Source organism: Homarus americanus, unplaced genomic scaffold (genome assembly GCF_018991925.1).
Source record: "Homarus americanus isolate GMGI-L3 unplaced genomic scaffold, GMGI_Hamer_2.0 scaffold31037, whole genome shotgun sequence".
Classification (NCBI taxonomy): domain Eukaryota; kingdom Metazoa; phylum Arthropoda; class Malacostraca; order Decapoda; family Nephropidae; genus Homarus; species Homarus americanus.
The window spans coordinates 4,820,975-4,837,662 of NW_024722227.1; the positions used below are offsets into that span (position 1 = coordinate 4,820,975).

At 39.1% G+C, this 16,688-nt stretch overlaps 1 protein-coding gene across 2 annotated transcripts in view; it reads left to right on the plus strand.

Annotated features, from left to right (window-relative positions):
- Positions 1–14,289, plus strand: part of LOC121862321 — a 99,738-nt gene extending 85,449 nt beyond the window's left edge. For both annotated transcript variants that reach the window (XM_042360492.1, XM_042360493.1), the window contains 4 exons: positions 3,667–3,855; positions 5,537–5,723; positions 7,930–8,065; positions 11,819–14,289. In XM_042360492.1, the coding sequence (XP_042216426.1) occupies positions 3,667–3,855; positions 5,537–5,723; positions 7,930–8,065; positions 11,819–11,870 (564 nt within the window). In that variant the 3' untranslated portion in view covers positions 11,871–14,289. The remainder of the gene's footprint in view (positions 1–3,666; positions 3,856–5,536; positions 5,724–7,929; positions 8,066–11,818) is intronic.
- Positions 14,290–16,688: the final 2,399 nt, after the last annotated feature.

Below are 16,688 nucleotides of genomic sequence, written 5' to 3' on the forward strand. Positions count from 1 at the left end.
GAAGGCAGTTCGTTAACCGAAATTTCGTTAACCGAGGCGTTCGTTAAACGAGGGGTGGGCCCGCAGGAGGAATATTCACTGGCTCCTCCCTCTCTGAGAAATGTTTGGGTGAAAACACTAGATTTTAAGGTATATAGTAATAAATAATACCTCAGACTAAAGTTGGGATAATATAATTGACATTGCTGGACTCCTTGCAAGACCAGGAATATTTTTAATATAAACGTCATATATTTTGCACAAAAGATAAAATTTTGGCTCTGTAATCAAAATTCTTACATTAGATCGAAAATTTTTATGTCCAATGCGAATTCCATGATGTTTATATTCAAAATAATCACTATCTTATAAGAATTCCAGCAATGTAAATTATATTCTGTCTGGGTAATTTTATGAATTTTATGAGCTAAAACAAATATCTTCAGTAAATAAACAAATTATACTTCACCCAGACACTATCTGTCAATCAAAATACCCCACCTCCGGCTCCCCCCCCCTTCTTCCCACGCTCGCTGGGTCCCTCCCTCCACCCACCACCCCCCACCTTTCCTCCCTACCAGAGAAATGTTTGAGTTAAAACAGCATATTTACATTTTTTGTAATAAATAATACCTCAGACTAAAGTTAGGATAATATAATAGACATTGCTGGATTCCCCGCAAGACCAGGAATATTTTGATAAACGTCATATATTTTGCACAAAAGATAAAATGTTGGCTCTTTGTAATCAAAATTCTTACATTAGATCTAAAATTTGTATGTCTAATGCAAATTCCATGTTTATATCCAAAATAATCACAATCCTACAAGAATTCCAGCAATGCAAATTATATTCTGGCTGGGTAATTTTTATGAATTTTATGAGCTAAAACAAATATCTTCAGTAAATAAACAAATTATACTTCACCTGCTTAAATGAGTTAATTCACAGCATAAATCGGGCATCCCGGTTCTGGCAAGGTACCGTGTAAATGACCAAACACGTAAACGAGAACCGGGTAAACCGAGGTATTACTGTATATATATACAGGTAGTCCCCGACTTACGGCTGACTCAACTTACGTCAATCCGCACTTACGACCTGCTCTGACCTTACGACCGTCGGGACATACGACCACCGCAGTCCTGACCAAATTTTTTTTCAAATGACGCGCGCATTTTCTATACCGAAACGTTTCTGTCGAGAGCGTGGCGTGGCTTGGGTCACCGCGTGGTTACACTCACTCAGTACAGCGCTGAGTTGGTGTTTGGCTATCGTATCCTATACTGATAGCGCTGTGAACTTACGTTATTATTGTATTTAATTGACTTTATAATGACTGAAAAGCTTACAAGTGAGAGTGCTGGTGGTGCTCCAAAGAAAAGGAGACAGGCAATTACTTTTGAGATGAAAATGAAGATAATAATGCAGTATGAGAATGGAAAAACTGTAGCAACAATCTCACGTGACCTAGGTTTCTCGCACTCTACCATATCCACTATTCTGAAGGACAAGGAATGTATTCGTGATGTAGTGAAAGGAACAACATCTATAAAGGGAACTATGATTTCGAGGAAAAGACGAGGACCTATTCACGATATGGAAGAATTATTGGTGATATGGATAGAAGACCAGATACGGAAGCGTGTACCCTTACAGGCTAAAGCAAGAAGCCTGTTCCAAAGCCTGAAGGAGCAGGCAGGAGATGAATGTGAGCAAACCTTTACAGTAAGTCATGGTTGGTTTAATAGATTTAAAAAACGCTACAGTCTACACAATGTTAAGGTGGGTGGAGAGGCAGCTAGTGCTGATGTTGGTGCTGCCGAAACTTTTAAGGAGTAGTTAGGTCATGTGATTGTGGAAGGGAATTATTTGCCTGAGCAAATATTCATTGTGGATGACACTGGATTATTGTGGAAGCGCATGCCTGAGCGGACATACGTCCACAAAGAGGCGAAAACAATGCCAGGATTCAAGGCATTCAAGGACAGAATTACACTTTTGTTGGGGGGAAATGTTGCTGGTTTCAAGCTAACGCCCTTCATGATCTATCATTCAGAGAACCCCAGGGCTTTTAAACATGTCAGCAAGCATGCACTGCCAGTGTTTTATGGCAGTAATAAGAAAGCATGGATGACCTTAGCACTGTTTGAGGATTGGTTCATGACTTGTTTCATTCCACGAGCCAAGGAGTATTGTCTGCAACAACGAATTCCATTCAAGATATTGCTGATTTTGGATAATGCTCTGGGACACCCACCACACCTGGACGACATGCACCCTGATGTTAAGGTAGTGTACATTCCACCTAACACTACCTCTGTCATCCAACCCTTCGCTCAGGCTGCTATTGCTGCCTTTAAAGCGTATTATTTACGCACGACCTTCGCTCAGGCTGTTGCTGCTACTGAAGGTGAGAAAACGCTCCAAGTTTTGGAATGAGTACAACGTTTTGTCATGTATAAAGAACTTTAGTGCAGCATGGGATCAGGTTACAAAACATTGCATGAATGGAATATGGAAGAAAGTCCTGAAAAGATAGGTGAACAGTTTTAGAGGATTTAATAAAAATAAAGTTATTTCGGATATTAGTAACAAGATAGTGGAGTTAGGTAAACAGCTGGAGTTAGAAATTGATAATGAAGATGTTGAACAGTTGGTTGAAAGTGTAGCAGAAGAGCTCAGTAATGAAGATCTCATCGAACTGGAAGCTCAAAAAGATGCAGAGGAAGAAGCCAGTCTAAATGTAGAAGAAGGACCTGCACCCCCCAAAAAGTTTTCAGTGAAGCAAATGGCAGAGGCATTTGCTACAATTAATAAAGGAATGCAAATGTTTGATGGCATGGATCAAAATTATGAGCGTTATGCCAAAGTTGACAGAATGATCCTAGATGCACTTGCTTGCTACAGAGAAATTTATAATGAAAAGAAAAAACAAACTGTTCAGTCTAAATTGGACATCTATTTTAAGAAGTCCCCCAGTGCTGTCTCCTCACGCACCACCAGTGTTGCCTCTTCACTCCCTCAAGATGATCCAATACCTTCAACCAGCAAGTTTCCACAGTACATAAACCTGTCTGAAGAAAGCGACATTGATGACCCACCCAGCCCTGTCTCCTCCTCTGCTTCTTCCAGTTAATGTAGTCTCCATGTATCATTAGAAAATTATGGGGACCCCGTGTGCATTCAGCTGACCTACATTAAAGGTAAGCGCTCAGTCACACTGTATCCATTCCTCATTATTTATTACTTTTGCTGTACTGTATTAATTCCTCATTATTTATTACTTTTACTGTACTGTATTTCATTATAGTTTTTTTTATTTATTTATTTTTTATTTATTTAATTTTTTTTGAAAATTTGTTTTATCTATGTCAGACTTACGACCATTCCGACTTACGACCTGGATTTGGGTCCCTAACCCCGTCGTAAGTTGGGGAGCACCTGTATAGTAATATATATATATATATATATATATATATATATATATATATATATATATATATATATATATATATATATATATATATATATATATATATATATATATATATATATATATACACACAAAAGCAAATACTGTATGGTTATTTTGGTTACACTTTGCTCATTATTATATTATTATAAAATAGCAGCATTTTTCTTTCGTACGTTGTGTAGTTAAATTCTACTCTCCATATTCACAGGAACAACACCCATTGGGTGCTGTGCACCTCTTGGACTATAGTGTTCATGCCTTGGCTGACATGGGCAAACCTTTCTCCTTCACTGTGGCAAAGTTTGGAGGGATGACCCTGCACCTCGCAGCACATACAGAGGAGGCACGTAACCGCTGGGGTCAGGTCATCACACAGGCAGCAGCCGAGGCTGCTCAGGTCAGTTATGCCATAACACAAGTGGGTCGGGTAACTATTTCAGTATAGATTACAGTTACACTGGTCAGTACATTTCTGTCACTTCACAACATATGTCAGTACTGTACAGTACTTCATCTCAATACAAGTCATCATACAAATAATGCTGTGTCACTACAACAGTTTACAGTCACTACAGGCACCACACACTGATTTTGGTACACCAACTGCAGTTGCCAAAAATGTTGTTACAGTGTAATAAACATGTACTGTACTTGTATTTCAGTTAATGCAGTAATTTAGTTTTGAAAGTAAAGAACTTTTTTAAGACAAAACTGTTGATACTCTGAATTCCTAGGAATACAAAAATTACTAGACTAGATGAAGATCCTACAATGAGTTACAAAATAAAAAACAAGGTGCACCAATTATACTTATTAATAGTACAGTACAATACTGTATTACAAAATTTGTACATATAACAACTAGTAGACTTTAATCCATAAGTCAGATCACGCAATATCTTTAACACAAATTACTGTACAGTGGTCCCTCGGTTAACGAGCACAATCCGTTCTAGAAGGTTGCTCGTTAACCGAAACCATTGTTTCAATGGGTTTTTGGGTAATTGGTTCCAGCTCACCGAAAATTGCCTAAATTCAACAAAAGAGGTAGAAAAGTACACTTACTTTGAGGTGTGTATGTAGAAGGCTCATGGATGATGATGGGAATTAGAATGGGGGTGGAGGAGAAGGGAGAAGAGAAGGCATTGGGGTGGAAGAGAAGTCACCCCATGGTGCCATTTCACCCATAGAATTTTAGTTCTCTTGGTGTAATTCAAGATTATTTTCTTTAAATCAATGCTGCACTGCATTATATATTGTCAATATGTAAAATAAATTTCAAAATGACCAATAATTTGCTTGGAAACAGAAAAAAAGCATTTAGTTGAAGAGAGTTTCAAGCAAGGTGTTACCTCCACTGAAAAGACAGAGACTGGCACCTGTTTGGTGTGTTGACAGGCTGGATGGCGCGTATAAAACTAGTTTCCTTACCTTCAATTATGTTCAATAATTGTTAAAATGACTCAAAAATTTAATATTAAACTTAAAATTATTGAATAGTATAAACTTCTTGATATTTACTAAAATGATAAGGAATATAAGCCCTAGAACCGATTACTGTATTGGCGGACTAATACTACAGCTGGTGGACCGCCAAATGCAAGCGAAAACATGTTGAGGTCGGCTTGTAAGAAACTCGTTAATCGAGGGATTGCTCGTTAACCGAAGTTAAGAATCTTATGGAAGGTAACTCGTTAACCGAAATCTCGTTAACCGAGGGACCACTGTATGAGAAGTGTCTTAGTAGAATATCAAACCTAGTGTTTTGGAACGGCTGTCAAATTCTTGGCTCAATATTTTTTTCTGCTCATATACTGTAGAATTAGAGAGTAAAACTCAATCATCTGACATTATATGGTATGTTCTGCACTAATTTCTCAAAATGAGTACAGAATACCCTGTATTTCTGTTTTCTTTTGGAAAAATATATGTACTGTAGTGTAACTGTTAAACCTCACTTGATAATACTGTATTAAGGGGGAACTTACCCTCCTTGAGTTCACTTTACAAACACTGTAAAGTTAATAACAATTCTTAATGTATATTTTCATAAATTATTACCTTCCTTTATATTCCAGAGGGATGAACTGATGGAGATCTCTTCCCGTCGTGTCCAACAAGCCCCTGCATCCATAACATCTCCCGATTGTTTTGGGTTCTTGCACAAGCTAGGAGCAAGGTGGCACCAGTGGAAGAGAAGGTACTGCGTCTTGAAGGATGCCTGCCTTTACCTCTACCATGATACTGATGCCACACAAGCTATAGGTATGTGTCACAGTTATTCAGTCCTCCACACATGTCCTCCACAGCAACACATGTTCTCCACAGCAACACATGTCCACTTTAATTACCGTATACATATGTACCACAGCTACATACAGGTATGTCCACAGCTACACCTGTCCACCATAGCTACACATATCCACCACAGGTGGACTAGCGGTCCCTGGGTGACTCCGCCTATTTCCCCCCCCCCCCCCTTTTGTGGAAAAGTAGATTTTTTTCTCGATTTAACCCCGCGGTGGGGGGGGGAGGGGGGTTTACTGCCAGCATTACCCTAACACACTTACTAAAGGTATTAGATGTTTGGACTAAAATTCTAGAACAAGGCAGAAATATCGACAATATATACCTAGATTTTGCCAAGGTTTTTGACTGTACCCCATGAAAAGCTGAAAATCAAATTGGAAGGGTACGGGATTTGGGGAAGTGTCCTAGGGTGGATCAGAAACTTTCTGCATGACCACAAACAGTGTGTGGTGATAAGTGGTATGAAATTGTCATGCGTACCTTTGATTAGCGGGGTACATGCCAGAAGTTATACACTCCTCCATACAAATGTTAGTGGATGATGCTAAGTTATTTAGGGAAATTAAGAACCAAACAGACTGTGAAGAGTTGCAGAAAGACTCTCTTTGAGCTTCAAGAATGGTTGAGAAAATGGCTGCTAAGATTCAATGTCACAAAGTGCAAAAGGATGCACCTGGGTCACACCAATAGTTAGGAGGTGTATTATATATCCGAACGGGACGAAGAGACAATGTCGACAATGAACTTAAGTTCTCGGGCCATTGTGAGAAGGTGAATCAGGCAACAAAACTAGTAGGTCTTAGATATCTGGATGGTCTGTCACTCATCACGATCTTCAAGAGTGAGGTGCTTTCCCGTCTGGAGTATTGTCACCCCATCTGGTCTCCAAGGTATGCTAGAGACTGTCAAGTGATTAAAAAATGTCTAAAGGAGGGTCACCATTCTGTTGCCTGCTCTACAGAACCTCAGTTAGCCAGAAAGATTGGAGCGTTTGCAACTTCCTAGCTTATATACTACAGACGGGTGAGGGGCATACTAATCAAAGTGTATAAACATTTTAGAGGACACTACTCGGTCGAATATACAAACCTAAAGCTGGCGGACGTCTACCCCACAAGGGGTCACATCTCAAGGTTGAAGAAGCCACAAGTCCAGAAAACTTTGAGAGCAAACTTTTTCAGAGTGAGAATTGGATACTCTTTGAAAATTCTGCCAGTGTGTGTTGACGGCACCGAGTGTGAGCTGTTTCAAGGCTAGACTTGACCAATGCTGGAGCAGCTTCAGATACATTCAGGAGTCAGTTCACACCCAGTTCTTGCCAACAGTGCATAAGAGATGTGGCCGACTCTCCAAGTGGCTAACTAGCCGATCAGTGGCGAAGAGGATAAAAGTAAAAAGTACATATCCACCACGGCCGCCACATATCCACCACGGCCGCCACATATCCACCACGGCCGCCACATATCCACCACGGCCGCCACATATCCACCACGGCCGCCACATATCCACCACGGCCGCCACATATCCACCACGGCCGCCACATATCCACCACAGCCAGTACATATCCACCACGGCCGCCACATATCCACCACGGCCGCCACATATCCACCACGGCCGCCACATATCCACCACGGCCGCCACATATCCACCACGGCCGCCACATATCCACCACGGCCGCCACATATCCACCACGGCCGCCACATATCCACCACAGCCACTACATATCCACCACTACATATCCAATGATAAGAAAATGTGACATCATTCTCAACACTGCATCACCTGATAAATACATTAACTTAATGGAACAAGATGTTAATTGCCTATAAATATACTACATTGATAGCCAATTTGATTAAGAGATTTTATGCTCATTCTTGACATAATTGCATTTTGGTTCATTTATCATAGTTTTAAACTTGATGTTATTTCCAGTGATGTGGATTATTTTGTTTTTGAACTCCTGATTCAGTCCCTCAATGAATTTATCTTCTTAATTATCCTCATATTCATGTGGGTCATCTCCATGTTCATCTTGGTTATCCTCGCTTTATCTCGGTAATCCTTTATACATGTACAGTATTACCCCAGAGATGATCATACTGTATTTACCTCGGTGCTCCCCATTTTCTCATAACTGACCTTCACCCCCCCCCCCCAGGAGTGGTTCACCTCCATGGGTACAGAGTACAGAGTACCAGCATAGGTGGGAAAAAACATGCCTTCGAACTCCTGCCACCAGAACCCAAATTTCGACACTTCTACTTTTACACAGAATCTGACAGTGACAAAAAGAGGTGAGCTGATTATAGGTAGTTTTTGAGTTGAAGCTTGTATTGTGTACCTGTCTGTTTTTTAAATATTGTAAAATTACAAAAAAAGGTGTGTGTGTGTGTGTTTGTTTGTGTGTGTGTGTGTGTGTGTGTGTGTGTGTGTGTTTGTGTTTGTATGTGTGTTATTTATTGAAAAGTTCTGAAGGCTGAAAATATACATTGGACATAAATGACACATTACATACATTGGTGGTTTAACAAAAGCCTTCATTAGAGAAAGGTAAAGGAACATACAGATTAATGTTTACAGTGGAGGTCACGTAGAAGATCTTGTGCGCTGAGGTGTTGAACGGGAAACACGTAGTGTAGTAACTCCCTCACAGATGGTGTTATGAGGGGACTCACATGGTGTAGTACTGTAATTCCCTCACAGATGGTGCTATGAGGGGCCTGATGTGGTGTAGTAATTCCCTCACAGATTGTGTTATGAAGGGCCTCACATGGTGTAGTACTGTAATTCCCTCACAGATGGTGCTATGAGGGGCCTGATGTGGTGTAGTAATTCCCTCACAGATTGTGTTATGAAGGGCCTCACATGGTGCAGTACTGTAATTCCCTCACAGATGGTGTTATGAGGGGCCTGATGTGGTGTAGTAATTCCCTCACAGATTGTGTTATGAAGGGCCTCACATGGTGCAGTACTGTAATTCCCTCACAGATGGTGTTATGAGGGGCCTGATGTGGTGTAGTAATTCCCTCACAGATTGTGTTATGAAGGTCCTCACATGGTGTAGTACTGTAATTCCCTCACAGATGGTGTTATGAGGGGCCTGATGTGGTGTAGTAATTCCCTCACAGATGGTGATATGAGGGGCCCGATGTGGTGTAGTAATTCCCTCACAGATGGTGTTATGAGGGGCCTGATGTGGTGTAGTAATTCCCTCACAGATGGTGTTATGAGGGGCCCGATGTGGTGTAGTAATTCCCTCACAGATGGTGTTATGAGGGGCCTGATGTAGTGCAGTAATTCCCTCACAGATGGTGTTATGAGGGGCCTCACATGGTGTAGTACTGTAATTCCCTCACAGATGGTGTTATGAGGGGCCTCACATGGTGTAGTACTGTAATTCCCTCACAGATGGCATGAGGAACCTAACATGATGCTGTAGCAACTCATTCACTACGTGGTGTCGTAGCATCATGGGGAGGTGTCACAGGACCTCACTCAAGTGAGTGAGGTGTGGTCCCAGGCCTCCCTATTGTGGACTGATTAACACATAGCTGGTGTTGTTGAGTCTCACAGGCAGTTATCATTGGGTACCTGGGACCTTACTGTGTGAAGGTTAGCTTGGGTATGACTCAGCTGTTACTGTTGAGTTGTTTTTCACTGACTTAAGTACTGTTCACCACTATTCAACACTGGTTCCATCCCTTTCCTAAATGAAATAGTATCTTCTGGCGAGAACTTGTTGATATTCCGGTGGGGAGGAGGGTTCAGGAGAGGGAGTTAGTATGGGCCAACATAACAGTTGACCTGGCTGCTGTCGGAGCAGCGCCAGGTACGTCTTGACCCTTCGGTGATCAAGGGTGTGTGTGTGTTATCTTACTGAGGCGTAATTTGTCTTAGTATGCCTTATTGTGGGTAAAATTAGTATACAGTACATTAAATGCATCCTCTGAAAGTGTGAATATGCTACCAGAGTTTAACAGTTAATTCATGAACAAGATTTCTGATAAACTTCCTACGTGCTCATGTTTGAAGTAATGAATGTATGTATCTTTATATAATTTTGCTAAATATCTTTCTCATCAGAAATTGTCATCCCAATGATTATGAATAAACTCGTTTAGAAATACATTATTACTTCAGGACGAAATCGAACAGATTTGCAACAGCCAATCAGCTGTAACTCTTGAGGAGGGGGCGGGCCATCTCTTCTCAGCTGGGAAAAAGTGTCCTATAGTCTTATCAGCACAAAATTCTTGATATTTAAAAATATTGATTTGTGCAAGTAAGCAAAGGTGTGGGGGTGTGAGACATTAAAACCCCAAGGTGACATCTGACCATCATGCATCACTGCAGTACATTTATATACATCATTTTATTGAAGTACAGTAGTTATAGCATAGGATGGTCCAGAATAGCAGATATTCTGCTGAATGAAGATTTAACCACAGTATGCTTGAACTATAAGGCAAATACACTTCATAGATATTATGCACACTGGTTATTCTTTTCTGTTAGGCCATTATTGACTTTTCATTTGCTAAGCTGGATGAGAAGTCTCAACACTTACCTGTTGAAGTAAATCTGGTCACTCAACAAGTTTCAGGGTCATTCCTCTACTCTGTGATGTCTTTAATATGTTTGGTTCCATCTCGTCCTCTAAGGCAGTATTTCGTTGGTTTTAACGTGTTCATCGGAGTTGTTGTGTGCTGGCAAATAGCAGATAGTATTGAAGAGATAGTGGGAAAATTTAAGAAATGGAAGGAAGGAATGAAACTAAAGGGTAGGAGAGTGAACGTGGCAAAAACAAAAGCAATGATTACTGTTGTGGTTGGAGAACCTGTTATTGTTAGTGGAAAATGGCCATATGCTCTCTGTAAGAAGGTTGTTGGCAGTAATTCATAATGTGCAGTGATATAAATGGCAGACTGCACGATGTAATGGGCTTTTAGTATGCTATCTGTACAAGTAATCATGTGTCCTTAGCAAGGCTGTAAAAGCCCAACTTTGGGATATATCCCTGGGTTGTCGATTAGTTCTGCAACCGGGATGACATGATCATTGCAAGAGTCAGAAGTGGCTAGAAGAAGTTTAGGGAGCTGTTGCCTTTATTGACGGCATGCGGACAGTTTCTACACTTAAAGAGAAGGTTGTATGTAGAATGCATGAGAACTGTATTCTGGTTCCCTTAATAATCTTTGCCTAATAGCTTCCATGAACTGTACAATTCTAAGATCTAGCTGTATTTAGATACCATGGTTGTTGGATTGAAGAGGTTCAACATGTATATCACTAGGTAGTTCACCATTGTCCCTCCCCTTCATTTTTAGTGTGTTCTTCACTCTATACTTCCACCTCCATCTTGGACTTCTCCCTCTTCTATCATTCACCTCTGAATTATACAATCATATTTCCATTTGGCTATGTCTCAAGTGCGAGCATCCTGCAGCATCGAGAGGCAAGGGCGTACAGGCGCGACCTACTTTCCAAAGCAAACTGTGTCTACGCAGCTCAAATGTTTGCTGGTACTTTTAAAGAATAATGCTTTTCAACGTGTGGTACCTGCAGAGGTACCCAGGGAAAAATCATCCCATATATCAGAGGAGGATGGATGTAGGCGAATTTCACCATCTCCATAAGGAACTTCAACAAAGTCCTAAGAAGTTTCACGAGTACATCAGAATGTACTGTATTCTGATTAGGGACGAGGCCTACTCACTCTGTATATTTGTTGAAACAAAGAAAAAAGAAATTTGATTCCAGATTTTCACATGCCAGGATAACACAGCACCCTCTGAAATAAACAATGCTTCACATTCTTCTACAAACAATGTGAGAGAAACATTTTCCAGCTACTTTAATAGTCCACAAGGATCTATTTCTTGGCAAGATCATGCTGTTAACAGTGGAAAATTGATGTGTAGCTTTATTTAGTTTTGGTGTAGAATGTGAGGACTCGCCTGGATTCGGCAAGACGCTCGCACATGGGACATAGCCCTAAAGTATTTGACTATTTGGTAATTTAAATTAATTTACATTACCTTTTGCAGATGGTTGGCAGCCTTAGAATACTCCATTGACAGATGGATCAAAGTGGGCTGATTGGTGTTTTCCTAGAAGCAGGGAGAACTGGGATGTGGTCTAGTCAGAAGGTTTTGAGTCTTCAATATAACTTGAAAGTGACTTCAAATTTTATGCCACTGAGGCTGCTAACTGGAAGAGTGGTTGAGCAAGGACATCACTTATTGTAAGAGTGGTTGAACAAGGACATCACTTACTGTAAGAGTGGTTGAACAAGGGCATCACTTAATGGGTTGAGAAGGACATCACTTACTGGAAGATTGATTGAACAGGGACATCACTTGAGGTTGATCTGCTTTGTATAGTAAAAATGTGATATTGTCAGAAGGAACGAGTCAATCAAAGACCCTCACATAGAAATGGCTTACTCGGATACTTTGCAAAGGGATTTTCAGCACTCAATCAAACAGTCAAGAAATGAAATAGCTTTTTAAACTTATATTTAAGGCTCAAAGTTTCCAGTGTTATCACATCAATCAGCAATACAAGAGATAGTCATATATATAGACCAGGATAGCAAAAAATATGCTTGGTGTATTTTTCTTAACAAAGACAATATTATGGACTTGTTGTTTAAGTTTGGTAAGATATTTTTTAGTTTAGAATACTGCCATAGGTTAGTGCTGAGGGTTGTTCATAACAAGATTCAATAGGCCAGGATGTGACGAGAACTGTGTAAATTGTATTGAAATTTCAAAATGAACTTTCACGCCCTAATCAGTTACCCTTATTTATTTTGTTCTGTGGATAAAGAGGTATTCTGTACAGTACATGGATTTGTTATCTCTGAAACTGATGATTAATGTTATAATTATTTTTAATTGATTTCAAAGAAGTCAACGGTCACTCACTGTAAAAAAAACAATATTTTAGTACATTATGTTTTGATGATCATTAATTAACCTTTACTTGACCAAGATCTTTTTTAAAACTCACCTGTGAACCCTCAACATGTACAGTCGCAGAGTCTTCCACGTTGAACACCCAGCCAGACAACCAGAGCGGTAGAATCGGCTGACGATCTGGTAACTGTGAGTGTGGGAGGGAGAGGGGTGAGTTCTTGAGTTGTGTAATATGATCATATTTTATTTTATACTTTACAAAGTAATGGAAGTACTAGAAGGGATTATTAAATTTAGGAATACATTTTTCCAGTAGTATTACAGTGTTGATTTTTTGCACTGAATGGCCAGAGAAACACGCGATCTTAACCTTTCCACACCAATTCTTAATAAGAATAGTGTGGGAGAACAGGTGCCAGTCAATGGTTGATGCTAACCAAATATTTAGTTATAATACCCATTCTTATAAGACTTATTTTTAGAGGATAAAAGTATTGCAATAAAAAAGTATGGGAAGTTGTATTACGTGAAATGAAACAAGTAGTGATTGTTATCATAATGGAAAATAAAAGTCACTTATTATTAATGAGAAAATTAGGTATAAAAAATATTATTAAATTTTTTCACTCAGAAGTATGAGAGATGACCTAGTGAAAGCGAAGCTCATGAGAGGTGGCTAGATTTTTGGTTCACAAAGGCTGTCCTAATAAGTGGTGATATGAGGTTGGAATTGGGCATCAGAAATCATTGACAGAGGAACACCGTGCCATCAGACTCGTCTTGGTTTGTCAGCATTTGGCACTGGACTACTGGAAAAGGCTTGTTTTCTCTGAGGTAAATTCTTTACCACGTTCTTAATTGATAAAGGCATTACGCACTTACACGTCATTGGCAACTACTTGTCAGTATCTTTTGTAGCACCATACCACTAGACTCACCATATTAAAGCAATAAATGTAAAGAGGTCACTTTGGTTTACCAGGTGTGAGGCTAGGTCGAAACGTGACTTACGACAGCATATGGTAAAAACATAATCATGCCGAAGGGCTAAACTTTTGGTGCGCTCTACCTTGTGGTAGGGGGCTCTCATAATTTTTCACGAGTTATATTTAATCTTCGGACAAAACCGCAACACGTTTTTTGTCTTTGTTTGCACATATAAGAGCAGTTGAATCACCTAAAAATATGTATCAGCTTAAAGTTATACAGTATGTCGGATTTGGAAAATAATTATAACTACGAAATTGGTCGACATCAATCATTGACTGGCACCTGTTTTCCCATACTGTCTTTACCCGAGGAATGGTAGCAGTATGCAGGAAGGTAAAGGTTACGTGTTTCTCTGGCTTTGGAGACTTAGATAAGAGATAACCAATTACACCCCAATAAATCAAACAACGTAATGCTGCTGTAAATACATATTCCTATACCATAATCACCTTTTCCACTTCCATCACTCTTTTGTGTGCTAAATAATATAAGACTATATTATGCAATATGGAACTCAAGTACTCCCCCATCTTATCCCCCCTCCCCCTCCTCTCCACCCCTGCGACACACACACACACACACACACACACACACACACACACACACACACACACACACACAGTTACCAGATTGTCAGCTCTCTGGTCGTCTGGTTGGGTGTTCAACGTGGAAGAGTTCGAGACTGCACTTGACTCGCTGATTTTAAAATTCTATCTGCAATTATTAACTAAATTCATAAATTTTCAGTTGTTGAGGTTACTTTTTTCCTTCCCCTGAGATATAGGTGTTTTTCCCCACACCCCATGATGTATGCACCGTATCCTGTATCGGGACTCGGGTCTTACATGGTTACTATGCATAGTTTTGCAATTAATGTCCACCTATGGATAATATACTGTTATATAATGTACAGAAAAAGTGCATTTTATATCTACACATGAATGTGTATGCCTTGAGTACTCTGCGCACAAACATATTGTGGGAGCCAGGAGCACTGCGTCACACATTTTTGCATGTATATTTTGTCAGTTTGGTGATGAATGTTAATAACTTCATCAAGAGCACTTGACAGAAATCATTCTAGTCAATTATGTTGATACTGTATTGAAAAGTAGCTCATCTTTTTCTCTTTGAATTGATACGTGACTTTACATGACATGTAGAGTGACCCATAAGGAAATATTTTTATGGCCATATATAGAGTGACCCATAAGGAAATATTTTTATGGCCATAGATATATCAGATTTTGTGATATATTTCTGTCCATACATCTTAATGAACACATGACATAAAAAGAAAGCTTGTTAATTTGTTGACATTGTTATGGAAAGATTAAGACAATGTTTCATGGAATCTGAGTATCATAAATGTTAATTTACAAAAAAAATCCCCATGTTATGCACTTCATACTGTAGTTTAAAAGTCAATCAGCTAGAACATAATTTTTAGGTTTAAAAACGGGGAAGTAAACTGCAGCTTTATCCTCATAATTCTCTGCTTCAACTTTTCAATCACAAGTGAAAATATCACTCCTTTTTAAAATTGAGTTAAAACTTTACTGAGCATTCTTGATCATAAAATTGCTTTGCCTTTATCAGTTAACCAATAATTATTCAGAGGTGCCCCATGAGGTGCTCCTTGGTCAACCACACTGCAGGTACTCTACAGTACTGTATTTAAAACACAATCTGGTAGGTGGTAAAACCTGACATAAAAAAATTTTAATTAGCACTTTTAAGCACTGGTTTTAAGAGTTCCATAAGCACTAAGCATTATCAGGGCAACAGCAGTACAGTATATGGACATGTGGAGACATATCACAGTCCATCTATCTCCTGGTCAAATAATTCTAATGAGATATCCAGTGTACAACAATTTTGTATTTCAAGTGAGTGATAGTTTCTAAATATTTTGTTACATATGGTCATATATAACAAAAGTGACTGAATGATCATGCATAAACACTCGATTCTTATTTTTCATCCTCATTATCTGTCGAGACATTTTTGGCAGCATCACTCCAATATCTCTATTTTTTTTAGTACCATACACTATGACATCAAAGTATTTGTATTTATAAAGTATTCATCTAGGAATATAAATTTTGCACTTCTGAATTTTAGAGCTTCATTATGAATTTTCTCCTTCATAGGTACTGTATCTACAAATGACTACAGCGTTAATTGATATTTTATAAAGTATAAATAAAATGCATTTAAATTCAGCATAGATAATCATTACCGCACATAAGAGTTCTACCATTTTGTCTACAGTTTGTTTATGGAGTCCCTTATGTGTGTGTATGTAGAGGCCCTTCAGGGAGTTATACATCCAAGACAGTATACATAATACTCAATTTTCGACACATAACTGGAGTCTTCATTATGTTAGCTGTACCTACAAGCAATATTGTAAAGATTGCACCATAGTGAAGAATAGATGTGCACAAATTGATGGATTACACCCATGTTGTGGATGTGTAACTTCCTCGAGGGGTTCTGTAACTCCAAACGCCAAGGTACTCTGTATACACCCTGTACAATGGACATATGCAAGGTTCAAGTCGACATATTGGACGAAACTAGTCATGCGTAATTATATAGAGTACTCCATGTGAATAATGTATATTAAAAGCAATGTTCCTTAATGTGGTAATTCTTGTATTAAGAAAAATACACTTCAGGAGAATGCAACTTTCAATAGAGCATTGGCCTGTAAAGATATAAAACGCCGCTGACAAAATATTGTATATTTCGTCCAAAATGTGAAATAGAAAAAAAATTATCTTTTTTATCTACTTTGTCTTTTGCCTCTTGTTCAACTTCTTACTTTATCTATTACCCAAACTTTTGGTAATTAATATATTACTTGATATCAAAGGCATACTAAATAGGCAGCTCTCTTAGTATAACATGTCAAACAATCAGTGATTGTGGGTCTTGGCATATATTTAATTTTTGTACTCCCACCAGTCAACAGTCTTTAGCAACACCTAGATCACTCTCG